Below are 15,043 nucleotides of genomic sequence, written 5' to 3' on the forward strand. Positions count from 1 at the left end.
TGAAACCTAATAATAGAATAATAAATGAGTTGGAGATGAGGGAGGATGATATAAAATAGGTGAAAAACCATGATAAGCTACAAACTCATGTTGCCTTAGTCCAATGAAGATTTTCTGACTGAGCAACAATTCCAAAAGGAAGAGGAGGTTGCTGGTTAAAAAATAGCATTCTTGCCTCCATGGGAAACTTCTACATGACAATTTATTCAGGTATTGTCAAAATGTACACATTATACAATACAGCTCTTGTTTTTGTATAGTGTACAATACAGTTGGACATACATTTGTTTTAATTTTCTCTTTCTCAAATGATCTCTAAGTTTGTTTGTTTGTTTGTTTTTGTTATACAGCTGCTTTTGACAAAGGTGATGATCGGAGACTTGGCAAAAAACCAGTATTTACTAGTTCTCAGGTAACATAAAAATCTTGTTTATACACTATGGAAAAAAAAGAGGCAAGAGAAAATACACATAAGTTTCAGGCTCAGTATTTTCATAAACTTCAGCTAGATATACTTCAGGGCAAGCCTGTTAAGGTAGCATTATTGGTTTAAGAATCAAGATACCTATAAAGGCAGAACACTTCCTGTGACAACACTTTTGAAAAGCAGTACCTTAGTCAATTTATGCTGTTTTTGTGTAGTCTTTTGTTTTTGCATTTTTTCATATGTTAAATTTCTTTTACCTAGAGTGTAGTACAAAGATTGATGATGAAATGCATAGGATAAAAGGAGTACAGTAATGCTCCTAAGCTTCAGTTGAATTTTACAAACTTATCGGAGATAACCAGGTAAAAGGGAAGATTATAAAGTCTTTTGAAGTAGCCCATAAAATTATATATGAAAAATGCTTGTATTGGATAAAACTTGTTAGCAGCAGCCTTCTGCCATATGCACCATAGGGGTAAGTTTATAACAGGGAGCCTAAAATCTCCTGATTCCCAGTGGCACAAGATAGTGATGGCTCCCTTCTGAAAACACTGACTTGCCAACAGATAAGATGTCCTAACATTCCAAAATTTGCACATTTTAAAAAGATGCTGAAGACTGCATCTCCTAATCAGGATATTACTAAACATCAAGGGGTCCTTTCACTAAGGTGTGCTGTGCTAGTGTAGGCACGTGTTGTGGGCATACGCAGATCCATTTTTCAGCGCACCTATAAAAAAGGCCTTTTTAAAATGTTTGCCAAAAGTGGATGTGCGGCAAAATAAAAATTGTCGCGCATCCATTTTGGGTCTGAGACCATACCGCCACCCATTGACTTAACTTTAAGGTCTCATGCGTTAACCATGTGCGAATCATCTACACACGTAGAATGACTATTACCACCCGGTTTCCGCCACGCCCTGGAAAATAAAAATGTTTTCATGGCGCTTGTAAAAAACAAAATTACCACCTTGGCCATGCGGTAGCAGCAAATTGGCTCTAGGGCCCCCGGTTTGTCCCACGCTGATCTCACATTGCCTGGTGCCCTGTCCTGTTTTCAGTCACTGTGCATGCTTGTTTTAATGAAACTGAGATGTCAAGTTGCCCAGTTCCAGGCTGGAGTTTTTGGGATAGTCTTGGTTGTGAACTTACATCCCAAAGCAGTGTGGGATCCTGCCCATTGAGCTTAGTGCTGCAAGACCCATAATGCAACAGGATGGGGTTGTCAGAAATCCAGGACTGTCCCAGAATCTCCAGCCTGGAACTGGGTGATGTGGTGTCTCTGTCCACATACATGCTGGAGAAGGGTATTATTGTATGACAACAAACTTGCAGTGTGGACCACCATTTCAAAACAAGCAAACCCCCACATTTTCCGCAAGCCATATATCCAAAAGTCGACTTGGATATCTTGAAACAGTTATTAGAAAATGCAAAATACAGGGTAATAGATCATGTGAAAATGATACTTTCATATCTAATAATTCATTATTTCCTTACATTGATATTGTTATTTCCCAAGAATTTGGAACATTGTCCAACTTTAAAATGTAACATACAGTAACAACATAAGACCTCCAATTCATGCATAAAAATAGATGCTAGAATGTTTAGTTAGCAGATATACTACTTTTCCATAGAATATCAGAGTTGTTTACAAAATATGTCACAGCCCAGGCTATAGAAATATCATAACAATGCAAGAATAAAACAGTTATCACACGGAGGTTGGAACCATCCTTCCATAATGTAACCTGAGGATACATTATGGAAGGATGATAAAATATTAAAATAGCTTCAGGTTTATCGTTTATTAATTTGATGTATCGCTTACCTTGTAGACAAATCGGAGTGGTTCACAATAAGACCATTTTTAGATTGTAAGCTCTTTGAGCAGGGACTGTCTTTCTTCTATGTTTGTGCAGCGCTGCGTACGCCTTGTAGCGCTATAGAAATGCTAAATAGTAGTAGTAGTAAAAAGCAGGACTAAAAGAAAAGGAACTCAATTTGCAAATAGGAAAGATCAAGCATACAGAAATTATACTGTAAAATTTAGTTGGTTCATATCAGATACAGAAACGCCCAAGAGGAGAGTAAACCTACACCAATTCACATCTATCAGTCCTAAAGGCCAATTCCCTCATCACAGGAACAATACGTAGATGTTAAAGTTGCCCTCCCCTGAAGGGGCTGTAGGAGTGGTTTGATTTTCTTTATACAGTTTCAAATCTCTTGCCCCAAAATATCACCATTTACTAAATACCACATCTCAGCCACACATAAACACTGTCCTCTAGACCCAGGGGTTCTCAGTTCAGTCCTCAGGATATACCTAACCAGTCAGGTTTTCAGGATACCCACATGAATATGTAGGAGAGAGTGCATTCATATTTATCTCCATTCATATCCATGATGTGTCCAATACAAAGTCCGTGCAAACCATATAGTAATGGAGTCACTGATCAAAAGACCTCTTCCTTTTCACAGTCTAGGCAGATGTATTTTGGATCAGCTATAGTCTGGCCAGTATCTTTGGCAACCCCAGATACAAAGCATTACAGTAACCTATTGATCTCTAATGCTTGTACCACTTTTGCCAGTTAATTCTTCTTTATGAGAAAACAATTGTAAATGCTGTGTTAAGTGACAGGATAACTATGCTCCAGAAAATGCAGCTTCATATCTTCTGGTCCAAACCAGTACTCCTGTTTTGGATAAAGTGGACTGAATTCCATAAATGGCGCCTAAAAAATTGGCGCCAAAAAAAATAGGTATAAGTGTTATTCTGTAAATGGTGGTTAGGTGCCAATTATAGAATAGGGCTTAGCTCCGGGAACTGCAACTACATTTACTAACGAAACCTTGGTGTAAATCCCTGTGCCTAAATTAGACATTGATCCCCCATTATTCTATAACAACGCATGTAAATTAAAGGAACGTCCCTGATGTGCCAATGGCGTGCCCCCGAAACCATGCATAAAATTTGTGTGTAAATTTTAATTCCAATTAGCACCAATAATTGTTAAAATCTCAATTGGTGCTAATTGGCTCATTCAATTAAATTGTTTGCACCAATTGACCATGCGTCTAAATTTGCATGTGCAAATTTTAGCGCTTTTTATAGAATTCAGGGGAATATGTCCAGCCTAAAAAAGTGACATGGATAAATTGTTCTCGACTATAGAAGCATGAAATCTAGTCCAGTGTAACAAGCTATTCCTGTCTGTGTTTCCCCCCCCCCCCCCTAAAAAAAAAAAAAAAAAGAATGAAAATTTATGTTCAAATTCAAAATAAACTTTTTGGTTAAAGAAGCAACGTTATTCAGTGAATAGCATGCATATGTAAGAAAAACAAAAGGAAACAGATACATGGTTAATGTGCAACGGTTCATAAAATAATAAAGGACTTCCTTCCTTAAATTTAACACATTTGCAAGGAAACTTCAGCCAAAAACAAACTCCTAATTGGTATATAGCAGATTTTAGAGACACAAATTGCTTCCTTCGGGCCTGGCGTTTGGCCACATTGGGGAACATGTTTACTTTACATCCATAAAGACAGCTGTTTCTGAAAGAAAAACATTTAAGAAGAAAATTACTGTCTGAATCCAGAACTAAATTATTAGGGTAGCAGGGACCTGTAATTCATCAAAAGAACACTTAATCAGTCCTGTAACATCAAAGTAATCAACTGAATACAGGACAGGTGATACCAGTTCTCCAGTGTTTTTCTTTTTGTTCAGAGGTGACAGATTGTACATTTTGTCAGTTATGCGCATAAATTGATAAATTAGGCACTAACTGGCATTACCTACCAATAAATGGAGTTAATTGGTGCTAACTGGCACTATTTACAGTCACGCGCATAACTGTTCTTAGTCAATTTTATAACATTTAGTGCATACCGCAAGGAGGTGTGAATGTGGGAAGGGCATGGGTGGATCAGGGGCATGCCCAGAAAGCCCTGCCCGTCTCTAGCCTTTCTTTCGTAAGTTCGTTCCCTCAGAGTCCCGCCCTTGCGGAAAGAGGAAATGATGTCAGAAGGCGGGACTCTGAGAGAACGAACTCACGAAGGGAAGGCTACAGACGGACAGGGCTTTCAATGACGCGGCCGCTTCAACGGAGGTAATAAAAAAAGATTTAACCCCCCCCCCCCCAGGACAGTGCGGGACGGGCGCAGGCAAACGTGGGCTGTGGGAGGTGAGGTAAGCATGGCTTGTGGCGCCTTCCTGCCATGCTTACCTCGTTTTACTGGAGCTGGCTCGCTGTGCAGAACAACCAGCTCGCAAGATCTTAAAAAATTTAACAACCGGCTCTAGCACACCACTGGGCATACCAAAAGATAGGCCCCAGCATTTATGCCAAGTATATGGCAGATGAATCTGTTGCTTCCTAATTGTGCCATGAAGTGTGCATAACTTATAGTATTCTGTAAATTGTGTATATCTCCAAACTACGTCTTGACCTACCCACATGTGCTAAACCATATTGGCATGTACATTATACAGTAGTACCTAGCACTTACTTGCATAATTACCAATTAGTGGCGCCAACTTATGCACAAATTGGCTCCTCTCTTTAGGCACCAATTTATAGAATTGCCTTTAATAGGGATAACTCAGTATAGGTCGCCTAAAGTTAGGCATCGGGATGCTGCAAGCTAAGCTTTAATTCTATATCGACACTTACGCATGTAATTACCTTTATAGAATACTAGTGTAAATTGGCATTTAAGCACAGCTGCTTACACCAGGTTAATGGCTGGTGTAAATGTCTGCAATTAAATGTTGCAGTTGAGCGCGTGGGTATTCTATAACCTTAATGTGTAAGTTCTGGGCATGCCCCTGATCCACCCATGCCCTTCCCACATTCACACCTCCTTGCGGTATGCACTAAATGTTATAAAATTGACTAAGAGCAGTTATGCGCGTGACTGTAAATAGTGCCAGTTAGCACCAATTAACTCCATTTATTGGTAGGTAATGCCAGTTAGTGCCTAATTTATCAATTTATGCGCATAACTGACACTATTCTATAACCTGTGCTTGCAAGTTTCCACGCTAATGGGGTCTTTTACTAAGCAGCAGTAAGCCCAACGCAAACTTACCGCTTGCTAAACCAGAAGTAGTGCCGGGCTACCGCAGCAACCCGGTGGTAGTTCCCACTCCCAGCGTTCGCCATTTCCTGTGCTTCTTTTTTTTTTTTTTTGGTGCCAGTGTTTACCCGGCTGTAATCGGGCAGTGCCTCATTGCCCAGTTACCGCTGGGTTAGTGCAGGAGCCTTTACTGCCACCGGTGTGCTGCTAAGTGCTCCCCCCCCTCCCCCCCCCCCCCCCGAAATGGCCATGCAGCAAGTGCTTCACTCGCCGCATGGCCATTTCTTTAAAAAAAAAAAAAAAAAAAAAGTCTTTTACCTGCTGTGGTAAAAGGGGGCCTCAGCGCGTGTCAAAAACACGGTCTCCTTTTGCCCTACTTAGTAAAGGACCTGTCAGTGGAAAAATATGTGTGCAAGATTATAGAATGGGGATAATGTGTATAAACACACAGCAAAATAAGAGACAAAGAGATAGAGGGGAACATGGTTTATGGAATTCTTTCCAACCCTTCCTGTTGCCATATCTGTTTTGCCTCGTCTTTTTATCTGACAGACGCACAGTTTCTGGCCCCTATGTGTAATTTTTTTTTTTTTTTTTGCAACATTCTGATTTTCATTCTTTACAACCAAAGGGCTAGATTGACTAAAAGGCACTACTGTGCTCTCACATATTGTTTATCACAGGTCTCATTTTAAGCAGTAGGAACCTGTTTCCTTATAACATGTGTTACCTGCATTAGCGTGTGCTAACATGGTAATGAATCTTACTAAATCTAGCCCAAAGCATGATAATGTATCTAGCCTTTAGATGCCAGTATCAACAGATTACAAATGATGCATTTTATAGTTCTGAACCACAAGATGCTTCTGTTTTAAGGCAACAGTATGCATTGCACTAGGTGTCAAACTTTAATTTACAATGATCAAAATTAAATACATCTGATTTAGTAAGAGCAAGCTCACTAAGAATGTATGTGTCTGTGACCAGGAGTGGCAGAGCAATGTGTTTGTATTTCAATCTTTCTATCCTGCAGTTGCTATTGCCTCTTCCATAGAAATGCATAGGAATGGTTTTTGGGACATGATTTTGGGCCCACTGTGTTCCATGTTTGGAGCTTTATTTTGCTCACAAACAGATTTTCAAGCCCCTGTGTACTCCTTTATATTTTCTTTGTATCGTTCTGTTATGTGGAAAGAATAAAGGTTGTGCAGTGATTATGCTAAGGTGTTTAACACAGAAGAGAAATGGGAGAAGAACAAAAACGTTCCACAGAGAATAAACAGCAAAAAGCAAAGATGGCCAAGGGGATAAAGATACAGTACCAAAGAAGAGGCTTTACAGGTCCGCAGCACACAGCAGGAAGTAAAACACAAAGGGCTCCTTTTACTAAGTGGCGGTAAGCTATAACCCCTACCACACCGTCATTTCCGCTGCTACAAAACTTTTGTATTTTTGTAGCACCAGACTGTACCGGGCGGTAATCGGGTAGTGCTGTGTGCTGCCCGGTTACGACCAGGTTAATGCAGGAGCCCTTACTGCTACCTCAGTGGTGGGTGGTGGTAAGGGCTCCCCTCTGAAATTGCTGCTCGGCAAGTGCTTTACTTGCTGCCCAGCCATTTTCTGCAGGAAAGCGAGACCTTCCCTTTTACCAGCTGCAGTAAAAGGGGGCCTCAGCACGTGTAAAACACACGCCAGCACCAGCCCCCTTTTGCTGCAGCTTGGTAGAAGGGGCCCAAAGGGTTTTATTCCTGATGCAGCCATTTTGGCGAAACTTGGCCGCATCAGGTCTGTTCTGAATAAAGGAGTTTTTTGGATTCCTGGTCTGCTTTGTGTTTTACTTCCAAGGGGATAAAGATGTCACTGGAGCTTCAGGTTAATAATTTGATGACCTGACATGGCCATGTTTCAGCAAGTGCCTGCATCAGGGTCCTTGATTTTTCATTATTCTCTTGGCCATTTCTGCTTTAACAATTCAGTTCTGGTTGCCTTATGTCAAAAAAAGATATAGCGGAATTAGAAAAGGTTCAAAGAAGAGCAACCAAAATGATAAAGAGGATGGAACTCTTCTCGTATGAGGAAAGGCTAAAGAGGTTAGGACTCTTTAGTTTGGAAAAGAGATGGATGAGGGGACATATGATTGAGGTCTATAAAATCCTGGATGGTGTAGAACAAGTAGGAGTAAATCGATTTTTTTTATTCGTTCCAAAAGTACAAAGACTAGGGAACACTCGAGGAAGTTACATGAAAATACTTTTAAAACAAATAGGAAATATTTTTCACTGAATGAATAGTTAAGCTCTGGAACTCTTTGCTGGAGGATGTGTTAACAGCGGTTAGTGTATCTGGGTTTAGAAAAGGTTTGGACAGATTCCTGGAGGAAAAGTCTGTAGTCTGCTATTGAGACAGGCATGGGAAGCAACTGCTTGCCTTGGGGTTTGGAGTGTTGCCACGATTTGGGTTTCTGCCAGGTACTTGTGACCTGGCTTGGCCACTGTTTGGAAAACGGGATACTGGGCTAGATGGACCATTGGTCTGACCCAGTATGGCTACCCTTATGTTATGATGGAAAGTTTGATGGGTCAGTGGTTTTTCTCCTAGAAGAGTTTTTTACATTGACCTATGAGTACTTTTTTTCCATCAAGTTAATGATAAGAAAGAGGACCAATGATAAGACCAGCTCCAGTGATAGCGTTGGCGCTGTTATGAAAATACTGAGCAATCTGCATTTTATGGAGATTTGCCAAGCAAGGAAGCATTGAGGTCCATTTAAATAAAGTAATCGATATAAATACAAGCTGTGAGACGAATACCTAAGTACCTACTGGTAGACATATAGGGAATTAGAGTTTACACCAGAGGTCCCCATAACTTAGTGATTTTGTGAGTACCCTTATGTAACACAGACATTTTTAGTGGATATAAGGATTACATATAGACTGTGCCCTTTTGTTATAAACAGAGAACCAACCACTTATTGATCTTAAGGGCAAAAGTTTTACCTCCCGCTAGGATAGCTTATTGACCCATTTAATATTACTTGCGAATGGTAAAGTAGATCAGATGGTAGCATATATTTTCTTGTTTTTTGATCTCCTTGGGAAATGTCCTAGATGTACAGATGAATCTTTTTTTTTTTTAATGCTTTTTATTATCCTGGTAGACCAGAGTACAGCCCATCGGAATTTAGATAATTGTGAATGTATTGTATTTTCAGTTAATGACTTTTGCAGTCAAATTAAGAACTTCTGACACAGTGTCTCTCTTCTAATGTTTACTACATTTTAGTTGCATGGCCTAGCTAGTGTTCTTTCATTAAAGATGACGACATGCTTTCAAATTAACTCTTACAATTGGCTTTATTCATAAGAGAGTACTCATTATGTTTCATAAGAAATGAAGATTAAGTTGCATTGGTGCCAGGATTCTGAGGAGCCAAGGTTGGACAAAGAAGAATCTACATTTGCTTTAGGTTTTTGCAAATTATAGCTCAATTAGCTTAGAATTCAACTTGGGAACTGCCAGTGGGCTATTGTGAATGCTGTCTTGAAAATGGACTGGTTAGTAATTTCTAAGAGCTAATATTCCTCTATCCTTTTTTTCTCTCCTATTTTTAGCTAAATCAGCGTGTTACTGAATCTAATATAAAGCAAACATCTTGGAAAGCAAAGAGCAGAAGGGATCGTTGGGTTCAATCATCAACTAATCAAGTAAAGATGAAATCTGATGGAATAGGAGCATCTGGACACACATCAGCTTCCAACAGAAATACTTCAAGTAAAGTTTCAAAACATGATGATTTAAAGGGGAAAGACACTAAAAAGGCAGTTCCCATAACTGCAAAAGATGCCAAATCTGTGGGGAAAACAGCTACAGCAAAACCTAAAGTGGTTGTGAAACCAAAAGCAGAAAATAATGGAAACTCTAATAGCTTAGTTCCTAAGCAAGATTCGGAAAGATCGGTGTCTGTAAGTGGCCAGAGACAGACTTCAAATGGCAAAGGAATAACAAACCAGGAAGGGAAAAATTCAGGTGCCAGGCCTAAAGTACTTGGTAGCTCTGGTGTGCACATCAAAACAAAACCTTTAAAGAAAACCATGGGAAAAGAACTGGTGTCTCAAGTCACATGTACTGGATCTGCCAAAAAATCTTCAGATGCAGAGAAAGATGTTCAGACATCGAATGAATGTTCAGAAGAACTCAGAGAAGACGTACTTGTAGGCGAACACAAGCTACTTAGTTCTCTGCTAAGTGATTCACCAAAAAGCAGTATGGAGAGTTCCAAGGAGCCCTCTACAGGTGAGGTGTTTTTTTTTCTTCTTTTGTGAGAAAAATGGCTTACCAAACTTTTAAGAGAAAAATGGCTCACCAAACTTTTAAGTATATTTAGTCAAATTGAGGAATTTTTGATTTAGTTTAGTTTAAATCTTGTTTATTAACAGATGTAATGAACCGTTTACAAATACTTATCAAAGAAATTACATTACAACAAGACGTCCTCCAATGTCATGTCTTCAACAAATGAATTACAATACTGCATTTTTATTTCCCTCAATCTCCCTCCCTCCCTCCCTCCCTCCCACCCTGTTATTATCAACTAACATTCTTGGGCAGTGTCACAGTTCCTTTAATTTCCAAGGTAGCATGTAGAACTTGTTTAGTACCATGCTGTCTATAAACTGCGTCTCTGCTATTACCCGCCTGTCCTACTAATCCTTCCCTCCACCCTTCCCTTAGAGTTCCCTTAAGTCCAACAATAAGGAATAACTGGGTCTCTCACTAATATCAGATGGGGTATTGTCTATCATAACAGCTTATCTGCCCTCATTGACTGTCTGTACATCAGAATATGATCCAGGTCTCTCCTTGCCGTAAAGTACTGCTCTGCTTGTCACTCTGTCCCCAGTCTACCCGACCAATGTGGTGCCGAAGAGTACCAGATAAGAGTCAGAAATTTAACAGTAAACTTCGCGCTCTAGGCGGGAGAGTGTCCCACAATGGCTCCCATTGCGCCCTATACCTATGGCCTGCTGTACTGTCCAGATCCTGCACTCCGCACCTGTCAATTCTCATTTGCTTTACTAATTGGGATCGCCATACCTGTAAAGGGGGAGCTTCTTTCGCTCTCCAATATTGCAATATGGCTGTTATTCCAAAATATATTGCTATCTTTGCAAATGCCCTGAATCCCTCTGTGGGGTCTGTGGTATACCTAAAGATATTGAATAAGATTGTAGGTTCCCGCACAAGGGTGCAGTGCCATAATTGGTCTATCCCCCCTATAACTTGTTTCCAGAATAGTTCAATACAGGGACAGCTCCAGAACATATGGCCAAGTGAGGCCGCCTCATGGCTACATTTAGGGCATGCCCCTGTAGTGTTAAATCCCGCTTTCTGCGCTCTATGGGGCGAAATGTGTGTTCTGAGCGTCCACCGATATAGCCGTTCCCTCTGCGGAACAGAAAGTCTCTGTTTGTAAATAGATTTCATATGCGCCCTATACTCTTCCTCAGTAAGTATACACCCTAAGTCCTTTGACCACTCCTGCGCTAGTCGCCGGAAGTCTATCTCCTCTGTGGAATCTTTGAGTTGCTGATGGTGGAATTTCAGTGGCACCCTAAGCTGTGCTCCCAGGGTGAACTCCTCTGAAAGAACTTCCACCACATCTTCCGTGAGGTCTGTCCAGTCTAGGGAGGCTACATAATGGTGTAACTGATAATATGCAAACTGATGTGTCTTGGGAATCCCATATCGTGACTGGAGTTCCTGGTACGTGTATATGTGCCCCTCCTCTGTAACTATATGTGCCAGGTATATGATCCCCTTTTTTGCCCATCTGCTAAATATACTGGACCCTTGACCTGGGGGGAAAGCAGGATTATCGCAAATTGACATCCAAGGGGACACTCGGGGGGAGAAGCGACGACGTCTACACACCCATCTCCAAGTTTCCCTAAGGGATCTCAATAATGGGTGTGTCTGAAATGCCATGGTTGGCAGAGGGGTTCCAGAGTGTAATAAGTGACTAAAGTGAGTACCCCTAAACATCGAGGTCTCCACTGATGTGACAGAAAAATCCGATGTTCCCCGATACCAATCGTTTATGTGCCGCATGGAGCTCGCAATTGCCAAAAATTTTATATTTAAAAGTCCCATGCCGCCCCCCTCTCTCGGGGCTGCTATCTGGTGGTAAGGTATTCTAGGCTTTTTACCCTGCCACAGGTATGCTTGTATTAAACGCTGTAACAGCCTATCGTCTCTATTTTTCAAGTAAAGTGGTAACTGTTGGAAGACATAAAGCCACCTGGGGGCTATCATCATGTTGAATAACGCTATTCTTCCCCAGATAGAGAGCGGTAGTTCCCTCCACATTAATAATTTACTCCTGGTCATTTCCAACAATGGAGAAATGTTTTCTTTATACAGGGAGCTTCTATCACAAGTAATGTATACCCCCAGATATTTCATTTTCACTGCCTCCCATCTAAGTGGGGATTCCCCTTTCAATTTTAAATTAATCCCGGTGTCCATATGCATCGCACAAGACTTGGAAAGATTGAGACTAAACCCCGATAACGCTCCATACTCCTCTATCAGAGTCAAAGCTACTTTAAAGGACTTTTGTGGGTTAGTCAGCACCAGGAGGATGTCATCTGCATATGCCAGCGCGCGAACCTCCTGTTCTCCCAACTGCACACCGCTGATTCTAGGGTCATAATTTAGATGACGTAATAGTGGCTCTAACGTTAAATCGAACAGTAGTGGTGATAAAGGGCATCCCTGTCTTGTTCCCCTGCCTATCTGAAATCTTGACGAGAGCCCCCCATTCGCTGCTATTTGTGCATCCATATTAGTGTATAAAGCCTCAATTGCTAGTTTTACTCCTAAAGGAATCCCAATCCAGTCTAACATATAGAATAGAAAGTCCCATCCTACCCTGTCAAAAGCCTTGGTAGCATCTAAGCTTACCAAGATCCCAGGAATCTTCTCGGTTCGGCATCGTGCCATTGCGAGCAAGACTCTCCGGGTATGTAACACGGAGTGTCTATTAGGTAGAAAACCCACCTGCGCAGGCTCGATCACGCTAGGTAAACATTTATTGAGTCGTGTGGCCAAAATTTTCGCTAGCAGTTTAATATCAACGTTAATTAACGATATGGGCCTGTAAGACTCTGGTTCCTCCACGGCCTTCCCTGGTTTCAGCAATAATGATATGCATGCAGTATTTTCATGTATTGGGAATCTCCCTTCTTGAATTACCGCTTGATGATATTCAAATAGGGGCCGTATCAATTGGGGTTGCAACATTTTATAAAATTCCCCGGAATACCCATCCATCCCTGGTGCTGAATATGCTTTTAACCCTTTAATCGCTTCTGATAACTCTTTGGGCAGGATGGGGGCCTCCAGGGTAGCAATATCAGATTCCCTGAGCTTTGGCATTTGGGCTTTTCTAAGAAATTCCTCCATGTATGCCTCCCCAGTCGGCTGATCAGCAGTGTATAATTGTGTAAAATGCTCCTGAAATATTTGAAGAATCTTATCTGGACTATTAGTAATGCCTCCCGATTTTCCTTTCAGGGCTGATATAGTTCTGCCTCCTCCCCTTCTCCGAACCACCCGGGTTAACATGCTTCCTACTCTATCGCCGAATCTATGGAACTTATATTTTAGGAAAGTCCTATTTTTTACCGCCCTTTCCTGTAACAATGAGTTTACAGCAGCCTGTACAGATAGATATGCCTCCCTGTTTACTGTGGTTTGTTGCTCCATGTATCGACGCTTGGCTTTCTGCAGTTGCTTATTCAAATGTAAGAGGCTAACTGCATTCTTTCTCCGCTTTCTTGCTATATAGGCAATTATGTCTCCCCGGAGCACCGCCTTACCAGTGCACCAGAACAATTGCGGGTCAGACTTATGTTCTTTATTAAATGAGTCATATTCCTCCCATTTTTTAACCAGGTATTTTAGAAAAGATTTATCTTTAGCTAGGTGATTGGGAAATCTCCATTGTCTGTGTATTTGAAAGTTGTATGGCGCCCCTAATTCTAACCATACCGGACTGTGGTCAGAGATCAATACCTCTTCAATCTTTGTGTCTCTTATACACTGGAATAACGCTGATGTTCTCCGAGGACAAGCAGGCTGCTTGTTCTCACGACTGGGTGACGTCCGCGGCAGCCCCCACCAACCGGAAATAAGCTTCGCGGGACGGTCGACACGCAGGGCACGCCCACCGCGCATGCGCGGCCGTCTTCCCGCCCGTGCGCGACCGCTCCCGCCAGTTACTTTTTTTCCGCGACTGAGAGAGTTGTGTTTTCCCCTCTCTCTCGTTTCAGCCGCCGGATTTTTTCGACCGCGTTTACGCGGATCGTCGCTTTTGGCCTGTTCGGCCTCTTCTTCTTCTTCTTTCTCTTTTATTAAAAAAAAAAAAAAAAAAAAGAGAGAATTTTGCGCGTGTGGAGCACGCGCTCCTTCTTTTCCCTCGCTTTCTAGCGGGGACGCCTCGTTGCGGCCTAGTGGCCGCTCGGTCGGTTTCAGTTTTCGTGGTGTGATTTTAGCCACCATTGCCGACTTTGACTTCGCCGACGCGATTTTTCCGTCGATGTCCTCGAAGGTCCCGAGTGGATTTAAAAAGTGTGGTCGCTGCGGCCGGCCGATCTCGCAGACCGACACCCACGCTTGGTGCCTCCAGTGCCTCGGGCCGGAGCACAATCTCAAGTCGTGCGTTTTGTGTCTCGGTCTCCGGAAACGGACTCAGGTTGCGAGGCAAGTTCTGCGGGACCGTCTTTTTGGAACTTGCGCCGGCCCCTCGACGTCGACCTCGACGGCATCGGTATCGAAGACCGGTTCTTCGGTACCGGTATCGATGCCCGAGACATCGGCACCGATGGCAGCGACCCCAGGAGAACAGGTCCCGTCGGCCCGCCGGTCCGCCGGCGAGAGTGGGGTAGAGAGACCGCGTGGGCAGTCGGCCCCGGTCACTCCCTCAACTCGTGAGCCACGGGACCGAACCCTGTCGGACCCGGTACCTCGAGACCGAGGGGGATCGACCTCCTCCTCCTCCATGCCCTCCGGCGCCGGTGACGTGCACCGGAAAAAGGACAAGAAGCGCCGTCACCGGGAGCCCTCGGTGCACCCTGAAGGGGAGTCGACGCCGAAGCGTCATCGTAGAGAGGAGAGATCTCCGTCGGTGGTGGAGGTACCGACGCGTCGGGGTTCCGGCACCTCGGTGCCGTCTCCTGGCCCCCAGCAGCTTCCGGCACCGACACCCTTACCGGCCCCACCGCCTTTCCCGGCAGCGGGCCTGGACGAGTGCCTCAGAGCCATCCTTCCGGGGATCCTGGAAGGGCTGATGCGCCAGGCTGTGCCGGCGCCGGGGGTGCTTGCGCCCTCGGCGCCGATGACTGTGGCGCCGGCGAGCTCTAGCCCGGCGCCGGGGCAGTCGACACCGCCGCCGCTTGCGGTGCCGGTCTCGACAGCCACGCAGGTGGAGTCCCCGTCGACGTCGATGGAGGGAGCTCC

At 43.1% G+C, this 15,043-nt stretch overlaps 1 protein-coding gene across 1 annotated transcript in view; it reads left to right on the top strand.

The window, feature by feature from the left end:
- The window catches only part of KIAA1107 (KIAA1107 ortholog), a 195,734-nt gene that overhangs the window by 130,978 nt on the left and 49,713 nt on the right, over positions 1-15,043 (top strand). Inside the window, 2 exon segments of the mRNA XM_030205681.1 lie at positions 351-412; positions 9,136-9,817. Coding sequence (XP_030061541.1) covers positions 351-412; positions 9,136-9,817 — 744 coding nt within the window.

This window comes from Microcaecilia unicolor, chromosome 6, assembly GCF_901765095.1.
Source record: "Microcaecilia unicolor chromosome 6, aMicUni1.1, whole genome shotgun sequence".
NCBI classification, from domain to species: Eukaryota; Metazoa; Chordata; class Amphibia; order Gymnophiona; family Siphonopidae; genus Microcaecilia; species Microcaecilia unicolor.